Consider the following 10,126-nt stretch of genomic DNA (forward strand, 5'->3'; position numbering starts at 1 on the left):
CCCTCAATGGAAAACCTCCTTCCCAAACTGCCTTGTTAGGAAGCCATTATTAAAATCTAGTGTATATAATTTTGTATCTAACTGATATACATGTATTTGTACAATGTACATATATCAGGGATATTTTGGTCATGTCATGATATGTAATAAAATACAGTCCAATAGGGATTGTAGTGTATTTTTATTTTTCTGTTTTTTTATATGTAAGTCAAACTTTTGGGGGACAATCCAACTAGTCATTGGACTGCTCCCAACGGTCATAGTTAATCGTCATTTTTGTCCTGAAAACAAAAAAAATGTTATATTAAAATCAATTATGCATACAATCAAGATTGAAAATTTTGAGTGCAAGAGTAGACTAGTAGTAGTACCGTACGTATAAATGAATACCAAAAGGTACGGGAAAAATATATAACAATAGCATTAATGCAACTTGATCTATCTAAGTATTTAACTAGCAACAAAATTTTAACAAATTTTATGCAGTAGACTAGTATGTTACTAAAATTTTAACTAGTAACAATAACAAATTTTAAAAATATCTAAGTCTTTAACATAGTAGACTATTAATAAGTTAGTAATAAAAATATGAGCATTCAACCAAATTTTAAGTAACAAAATCAGTAATAATAATCAAATTACCCAACATCAAGTCATCAACAAATAATACACATTATAAGCAACCATATGTCACCGGAAAAACTCAGTTCGGCTTGGTTGGGCTTGTGAAAACTGAGTTTGGCTTGGCTGAGCTTGTGAAAACTGAGTTCAGCTTGGCTGGGCTTGTGAAAACTCAGTTCGGTTCATTAATTGGGATCGGTGAGCTGAGACAGCCAACATGTTTTGCAAAATGGCTGCTTAAGGCAGCAAAATATTTTTTGACAGACCCCCATATGATTAGGATTCGAACTTGCAACGTCCCAACATATATACTATGTATAATGTTTATATTACATAGTTTTTACATGTAAAAACTCTTAAATGGTAGATTTTTAAGAAAACGAGTCAGCCAAACTGATTTTTTCCTAAAATGGGTAAATATATTTTTCAAAAGTAGGCAACAACAGTGTTTATCCAAGATTGAGAGAGAGAGGTACACAGTAAGAGGGGAAAGAGATTGAGTTGAGAGAGAGAGAGAGGCACACAATATGAAAAAGGGGAACAATATATAGAGAGAGGTAGCCGAGAGATTGAGAGACGAGTGAAGAGAGAGATTGAAGGAGAGAATGCGTACCTTGGAGATGGAGAGGAAACGTCGCACTCTTGGCAACTCGTAGGCGTCGGGGTGTCGTAGACTCAGGCTCGTAGCATCGGGGTAGGGAGACAGATGAGAGAGGGCAAAAATGTTTTGCCCTAATCCTCCAAAGCCCATTTCATTGGGCACTTTTATTTTTTTAAGTCCAAAATTTGGACATATATGACCTTGGGTGCGTTGACCACACCCAGGGTTGGGTTGACCGCACCCAGGGTTGGGTTGACCGCACTGGGTGCTGCACCCGCACACTCACCTTGGTCGCGTCGACACGGGTGCAGCACCTGGTTGGCTGAATCCCTGTGACATAGGGCTTAAGTTATATATATATATATATAGTTTATATATATTAATATACATTAATGCCTTTCTTTTCAGAATTTCGATGTGGTCCCAACCATGTATTAAAAAAATAGGTTGCCAAAAATATTCATTACCTTAGATATTAATATTCAAACAAAAATCTCTGAAAATTACTGGGTATTACAAGGGCATTTGTTGTTCTCCTTAATGAATCAGTAACATGTTTTTATTGAGAAAGTGTTACCCTTGCAGGGATATTACCTCTGTTGCTGACTTGATCAGCACACTATGGAAAAACTTTCATTCCAGAAAATCCTGGTTATGGTCAAGAAAGTGACTTTCACATTTTTGTCCTTAGTAAAAGGTTCTCTCATGGCAGTGCAATTGTGAGCAAACATATGCCAGGCATTAGAACTTTCCAAATACCAGGCCCCTTGAAGGGCCCAAGTTGCCGTGCATTCTTCTGAGTGTGGCAACTGCCAGTATGTTCACATGCCTAGATAATCTAGAGATATAGTAAGATATGGAGGCCGGATATGAGAAGTAACTTATGTCAATTCTTCAGTCCAGTAAAGTCATTATGCCCCGTGTAGGATCACATACTCAAGCTGAATTAGATTTGTCTTTGTTTCTGCTTTGACTAATGCTGCATCTGACATTTCATTAAAGTACTTTAGTTGCTTGTATTTCATTTTGTACTTATAGTTTACTGTTTCTTATGTTGCAAAACTTGTGGAAGGATAGCCGGCTTAACAATAACAGTCTCTCAGGCAGCATTCCATATTCTTTGACCAATGTTAGCACATTGCAAGTTCTGTAAGTATTTACGGGTTTGTTCGGTATTAGCTACTTCATTTGTTATTATGTCAATATTCTTTTCTGGAGTACGTTAAGGGATTGAATATGATAGCTGGATTGCTGAATTGCTGAAATTCACAGTATCTTGTGTGATGGATCTCAGGCTGGAAAGTCCACCAGGGACTATCTTAGCTTGACGATAAAAGATCAAGAAAACAAAAATGTCAATCTTGCATTGATTAGATGTTCTTGTTAAAAAGCTTACATGTGTTATATACACAGGGATCTTTCAAACAACGATCTATCTGGTGAAGTACCGTCAGATGGGTCTTTCTCACTGTTCACCCCTATCAGGTATCATAGAGCGTGCTTCTAAATAGAGTGTGATATTTATAAGTTCAATTGTTGTCTTCTCTGACAGGCTTTAAAATTTTGCAGTTTTGCACATAATGTTAACCTTTGTGGACCTGTCACACAGAAGCCATGCCCAGGAGCTCCTCCATTTTCACCGCCGCCTCCTTTTGTTTCACCACCAGCTGCTAGCAGCCCAGGTTGTATTCTTGTGGCCTCTGGTTTTCTCCTGCTAGAGTTGATAAAAGCATGATATTTCCACGTGCTTTCTACTGTAGTACCTGGCATCCCCCTGTACGCTTCAGAATGTTCTACTTACAGCGTTACAGGTTGCTGGGAAATATGTTTTCACTTGTGTTTTATGGTAGTGTCCCATCCATTATCCTTGATGCTCTAGTTATTATTTTGTGTTGTGTGAGGTCATTATTCTTTTTCCTGTGCTGCCTAAGTGTCTGTAGTATTTATCATATCATAACTGGTGGAACAGAACACATGGAAAGAAACTTGCAATTGCTTAGGTAAAAGGGTGATGCGTCTGATGCCCTGTAATTAGTTAAGGATCCTATGTGGGTACAATTCCATCATGGCTGGCATGCTATCCTCAAATTTAGGAAGTTGTCTTTGACAGTGTTTTAAAACTCGCCGAGTCAACTCGGCAAGGCAAACTCGGTTTGCCAAAACTTGGCCTTGACTCGGCCTGACTCAGGCGAGTTTTGGGATGTTTGAAATTTGATTTTTTGGGTATTTCAGAATAAAAAAATTTGTTTCTTGCATCAATAGGGAATAATTAATTGGCTTGTATAATTTGATCAGTTGTCTTTAGAATTTCTTCTTTGATTTTGTTATGGATTTTCTCACACATAGTATGTAACCCATACTTTCTCTCAAATATCTTTCTATTTTTCAAATTACTGAAATGGCTATAATGTTAATTTAATTTTTATGACTGAATAGGATCATGACTTTGAAAAGAACTTGTCTTTAGCTATGTGTAGTTGGAAGTGTACACTACATGAGCAAGTTTCATGTGCTTGTTATGACTGTGATTCTTGAGCCTATAGTATGGCTGATTTTCTCTTACAAAGCACATTGGATATCCTTCATAGTTTCATCTCAAAAACTATAAGCCTCGGACCCTCATTCTGCTGTTCAATATTGTCTTTTATTAGATGATTTCCTCGTGAGTCTATTCTGCATAATCAGATACTGTGGCCAATTTTTTCTGGCAGTCATCCTAGTGCAGCTTAAAAGTAATTCTATATTGTACATGGTTACTTTTGATATGTGGGCATGTTTCATAAAGCACAAGTCCAATATTTTTTGAGCCAGGATCAAACTCTGATTTTGAAGTGGATTGGGCCTACAAAAGGTAGAACCTGGTGAACTGGCCATTACAACATTTATGAGTTGGTCAGATCTCATCAACTTCAGTACACTACATGAGCAAGTTTCATGTGCTTGTTATGACTGTGATTCTTGAGCCTATAGTATGGCTGATTTTCTCTTACAAAGCACATTGGATATCCTTCATAGTTTCATCTAAAAAACTATAAGCCTCGGCTCCTCATTCTGCTGTTCAATATTGTCTTTTATTAGATGATTTCCTCGTGAGTCTATTCTGCATAATCAGATACTGTGGCCAATTTTTTCTGGCAGTCATCCTAGTGCAGCTTAAAAGTGTAATTCTATATTGTACATTGTTACTTTTGATATGTGGGCATGTTTCATAAAGCACAAGTCCAATATTTTCTCAGCCAGGATCAAACTCTGATTTTGAAGTGGATTGGGCCTACAAAAGGTAGAACCTGGTGAACTGGCCATTACAACATTTATGAGTTGGTCAGGTCTCATCAACTTCAGTACAGACCAAGCACGGACCATTTTAAAAAGTCTCAACTACAGACATATTTTGCTTAACATGAGCCCCTGTATATGAGTTTATCATCTCTTGTTTACTGAAAAACATGGTTTGAGACAAATTATATATTATTTTCTTTTAAAATCAAAAGTTAACAAAACCCGGTCCGAGTCACCGAGTTGACCCGCCGAGTCACGAGTCAATAAAGAACGAGTCGAGTCCCGAGTCACGGGTTTTAAAACCTTGATCTTTGATGCCTTAACCTTGCAAAGTTATCAGATGTCTCATTGCTGTACTATCCCTTTTTTTGTCTTGCATCATGCTGATACCCCTTGTTTCTTGGTGCCAACTTTCAATATGTTCACAATTGTCATTCCAAACCCAAATTGGTGTTACATTATTTTGTGTTTGGTGGAATATTCTTTTATTCATAGAAGTCTTTCAGACTCTTATGCTTGTTGTGAAGGTCACCAAAATAATTGTTTTAGATGTATCATACCACTTTCTTATTTACTGAAGATCATCCAACTGTGAATCTTTGTGCATGATTTCTGCCATTTGGCTTATGTTGGTGTGTACTTCAAATTGGTGTATTCTTTCCTATTCTTTTCCTTGGGTTACTGAAATTCCCCTTATTTGCTGATTTGGCCTTTTAAATGTTAAAAGGCTTGGTTGTAATGTTTGTGTTTTGCATAAATAAAGTAGGATAAATTGCAGAACCACATAATCTTTGATCCATGTAGGTATAGCAGCCTAACCTTTTAAATATTAGACATAACTGCTTTAGGTCTTCTCTATTATAAGTTTATGACAAGCAAAAATTTGACCTAATTTCTGTTATATTGACAATGGTTCATCATGAATTAGCTGCTGTTAATCAAACCAGATGGCACTAACACCCTTTTATTTTTTATAAACAATAAAAGTTTTCCTTGCTCAAGTGGACATGGTCAATCTTCCCTTTTTCATGGCGTTGAGGAACTTGCTGTAGCATCGCATATAGCCCTTAGGAAGGCTGAACCAGCAGGGTGGTATTGAAACTATTTTACATTCCTTTGTTGAAAAAAATGAAATGTAAGGCAATTTCTGGTCATAACCCAGGAAAAGGTAGAGTTTTATTTTATGCTTTATGATGCCGGATGACCCAGAGGAAGCAGCTCAGCAGGACTTACATGTGTTGTTTTGACTAGAAAGCCTAACATTATATGTGCTTGGGATCTACTGGCATTAATAGCAGTAATAATACTAATCTGGAGCATGACTGATTCTGTTTGGAAGAGGGTATGGTGGTGAATATTTCTTTCAGTTTCAGACACTGTGGAAAGTCCAAGGATTGTAATTTTCGTTCCATGCCAAGATTCGTACACACGCTCCTCTACTTCCTGTTGGACTTTGTGTTTAAGCTGTAATGCACTGCCTGCCTTGTTCAATTTGCTAGCAGTTTTCAATTGGTTATTTAGTGAGGGAAATTGGTGGTCAATGCTGATTTACATGACCAATGTAATGCTCAGTCTGGTCCATACTGATAATTCAATGACACTTTATTTGTCATATCTTCATGCAGTTTCCTCTTATTATCAAGATTTCTCTCATTAGCATGAGAAATTGAGAATGTAAATTGGATTCTGAAATCTCAGATTGTTCTCCAGTTATGGATAAAATTTATGTTGGGAAGTGCCTGCTTCTGCTTATAATGGTTGTGAATTCCAGGCTGAGTGATGATTTCACAAGTGCATAGTTAATATTTTCTTGATATCATGTATCACTAAGTTGAAGGTAGTCTTTACTATTTACCTTTGTGCATATGGGATGTGATTCACACAGGTAGTAGTGCACCTAGCACTGGGCCAATTGCTGGAGGAGTTGCTGCAGGTGCTGCATTGTTGTTTGCTGTGCCTGCAATTGGGTTTGCCTGGTGGCGTCGTCGGAAGCCCCAAGAGCTCTTCTTTGATGTGCCAGGTATTGACATTGGCCAAAAATAAAAAACAAGTTTGTATTCATCTGGCCTTCTAAGATGGGCACTACTTAGAACCGATTGAGTCATCCAAATTTAACTGTTCTTTTAATCTTCTTTCAGCTGAGGAGGACCCTGAAGTTCATTTGGGACAGCTTAAGAGATTTTCATTGCGGGAGCTACAAGTTGCTACTGATGGGTTTAGCAATAAAAACATTCTGGGACGAGGTGGATTCGGGAAGGTCTACAAGGGCCGTCTTGCGGATGGCTCGTTAGTGGCTGTGAAGCGTCTAAAGGAAGAACGTACTCCAGGTGGAGAGCTTCAGTTCCAGACTGAGGTAGAGATGATTAGCATGGCTGTTCACAGAAACCTTCTGCGATTGAGAGGCTTTTGCATGACCCCGACCGAGCGCTTGCTTGTTTACCCTTACATGGCAAATGGAAGTGTTGCGTCATGTTTGAGAGGTATTATTTTAAGCATGTTTATATGTGTGATTTTTTTTAACTTATTTTTTTTCTAGTTTGTGAGCTTTTTATACTTGAGCTCATCTACAAGGTTCATAGGCAATATTTCTTTTCTTTTGATCTGTTTTTCCTCTCTTTCTCAAAGGAAAAAGGGAAAATATTGAACAGTTATTTTGTCTAAAGGTTGATGCTTTAAAAATCTGGAAAGAAATCTTTGTCTTTTGATGTGTGCTCTGTAAAAACGAAAAATTATACTTATTGTTTATTGTAGAGCGGCCACCATCGACGCCACCACTTGATTGGCCAGTGCGAAAGAGAATTTCCCTGGGTTCTTCTAGGGGCCTTTCTTACTTGCATGACCATTGTGACCCAAGGATCATTCACCGTGATGTGAAAGCTGCGAACGTTTTATTGGATGAAGAGTTTGAAGCTGTTGTTGGTGACTTTGGTTTAGCAAAACTTATGGATTATAAAGACACTCATGTGACAACAGCTGTCCGAGGCACCATTGGACATATCGCTCCCGAGTATCTCTCCACTGGAAAATCATCAGAAAAGACTGATGTCTTTGGCTATGGTATTATGCTGCTAGAGCTCATTACTGGGCAAAGAGCTTTTGATCTTGCTCGCCTTGCCAATGATGATGATGTTATGCTCTTGGACTGGGTTAGTATTACAACAATGTTTTCCTACATTCATCTGTTAATGAAGTTTTATTTCTTGTCAGCTGCTTGTATTGTTCTAAGCTTCAACATCCCTTCACCCTCTAGCTTTTACAGCCAAGGATTCACACTTGTGTTCTTGGTTAAGGCAATTCCTTCAGTTTTAGAGCTTTTTTGTTTAGTGATGTTGACACCGTTCATGCAAAGGTTGATGAAATACATCTGCTGCATGGGGCTCACTAGCTGATTCCTTAAATGGTGCATGCTGGAGAAATAGTGTTAGTACAAACGATCATTTTATTTGGTCACATCAACCTAGACAGTGGCACGACCTATGAGTTGCACACTTGTAATTTTGTATTAGTGATCGGTGCATCTTAGAGTGCCATAGTTGTGATATTGTAAACTATATTTCACATTTTTTATTAAACATAATTCAGACTATTGCATGCAATTGTAGTTTATGTGTGGTGCCTCACACAAGAGGTCATTAGGTTCCGTTTATCTCTGTACCCTTGGTTCAGTCCTTTTCTTCTAATAGCAGAAAATAAGGTGTTTTATCATGACAGTCGGTAGATCAGTTTTTCTGTTATAACACGATATTCTTACTTATTTTCCCTAAATAAAAATTTCTTCCTAAAATCTTTACGTTTTATAAATTCTGAGTGGTTTTTACTCTGTTTTATATTCTGGAAAAGCATCAATAATAACTTTTCTTTATGAAAGTTGTCAGATTGTTTGAATTTGGATTCTCTGGAGAAATTGCTGAGGGTTGTATTCTCATAGGGCAGAACAGCATGACAGAGACTTTTCTGTGTTCTTTTGTTTCCTTTGATTGGTGCTGTTTCCTTGCAGGTGAAAGGACTTCTGAAGGAGAGGAGATTGGATATGTTGGTTGATCCAGACCTTCAGAACAATTACATAGAGGCAGAGGTGGAACAGCTGATCCAGGTGGCACTGCTTTGCACGCAAGGTTCTCCAATGGACAGACCTAAGATGTCAGAGGTTGTGAGGATGCTTGAAGGCGATGGACTGGCTGAGAGATGGGAGGAATGGCAGAAGGTGGAAGTAGGCCGAAGCCAGGAGGTGGACTTGCTTCCAATCCGTAATTCGGAATGGATCATAGATTCCACTGACAATCTTCATGCTGTTGAGTTGTCCGGCCCAAGATGAGTTTCTTCCCTCTCTTCTCACTTAATTCAATCCATAAAGAAGGAAATTTGTTTACATCCTTTCCCTCCCCTCTTTCTCTCTTCTATATCCAATCTTGTAACAAGTAATGTTTACACATTGTGCATATGAATCTTTGAGATTTCATTTGTATCATCTGCAATCCTTTGTTGGATGATGAAAATCCACTTGGATTAAGCATGTAACCTCCGTTTGTATTCCAAATATCAAGGGTGTTTTGCCATTTGTGGATTATCAAGGACTGTGATGTAAAGTCTGTTGGGTGATTATGGTGTCTACTTGTGGTTTAATTTTAGTGCTCAAATCTTCAATGGAATGCCGTTAATGCAGGCTGCAGCTGGTTTTTTTGGACATGCTGCTATAAAGTGCTTTACATAGAGCATTGTGGGACAGTAGTTTGTTTCATTGTTCAAAAACCACTTTTGTTCACAGTAGATTTTTAAAGTAGATCACATCACTTTTCATCTATGGTTAACTCTGACTCGGCTTGCTTTTGTTAACATTTGCTCGTTTTATAAAAATGTTGCATTATTCCTAGCGAAAAAAAATACAGCCTTGTTTATCATATAAATACAAAGAGTTGCAGTAATATTACAAGTAAAAGCACTACTTAAGACAACTAAGCTAGTCTCTTTAGATATTTAGTAATAAGAAACGTGATAATCAAGCTAGTCTCTTTAGATATTTTTTCACTAAAAAAGTCACATCTGTAAGGTTAATTCAATGAAAAACAATAAAAAATAATGAAAAAGGGAGGCAATATATATAGTAATCTTCCTGAAGCACTTGCTCTCACATACTATAAATCATAGTTGTAAGTTGCATCTTCTCAATCAGACCTTATAGATGTATTGAACATAGTTTATTTGATAGGAATCATACTTAGGATCATGTTTTTTGGTCATAAAAATAAGATTTTTAAAGGCATGAAATTTAGATTCATTGTAAACCGTTGATTTTTAAAGGTCTTAAAAAACTTACATTCATGCTATAATCACATGATCCAAAACTTGTTTTCTACTAAATAATGCTTGTAGATCACATCTTTAGGGTTTGATCAACAAAACATTCTGATGCTTATTAAAAAACATGCTTTCCATTGAGTAAACACCAATCTAGTGTATATGCTACAGTTGTTTTACAAACAATCTAGTGGAAAACACCATCTATTTTTTCAAATTTTTATGTGCATCACCTTGTAGATGTGACCTACATAATTTTTTTAATAGAAGTAGGTTTTATATTATGTATCTGATTTTTCTAGAGTTTAAAAAATGAACGGTCTGCAATAT

At 37.2% G+C, this 10,126-nt stretch overlaps 1 protein-coding gene across 1 annotated transcript in view; it reads left to right on the forward strand.

Moving 5' to 3' along the window:
* The window catches only part of LOC149816693 (LRR receptor kinase BAK1-like), a 29,863-nt gene extending 20,743 nt beyond the window's left edge, over positions 1-9,120 (forward strand). The window contains exons 5-11 of the mRNA XM_089987890.1: positions 2,300-2,371; positions 2,636-2,707; positions 2,792-2,904; positions 6,387-6,521; positions 6,640-6,981; positions 7,253-7,647; positions 8,499-9,120. Coding sequence (XP_089844016.1) covers positions 2,300-2,371; positions 2,636-2,707; positions 2,792-2,904; positions 6,387-6,521; positions 6,640-6,981; positions 7,253-7,647; positions 8,499-8,816 — 1,447 coding nt within the window. The 3' untranslated portion in view covers positions 8,817-9,120. The remainder of the gene's footprint in view (positions 1-2,299; positions 2,372-2,635; positions 2,708-2,791; positions 2,905-6,386; positions 6,522-6,639; positions 6,982-7,252; positions 7,648-8,498) is intronic.
* The last annotated feature ends 1,006 nt before the right edge of the window (positions 9,121-10,126 follow it).

This window comes from Nuphar pumila, chromosome 14 (genome assembly GCF_984573655.1).
Source record: "Nuphar pumila chromosome 14, dmNupPumi1.hap1.1, whole genome shotgun sequence".
Taxonomy (NCBI): domain Eukaryota; kingdom Viridiplantae; phylum Streptophyta; class Magnoliopsida; order Nymphaeales; family Nymphaeaceae; genus Nuphar; species Nuphar pumila.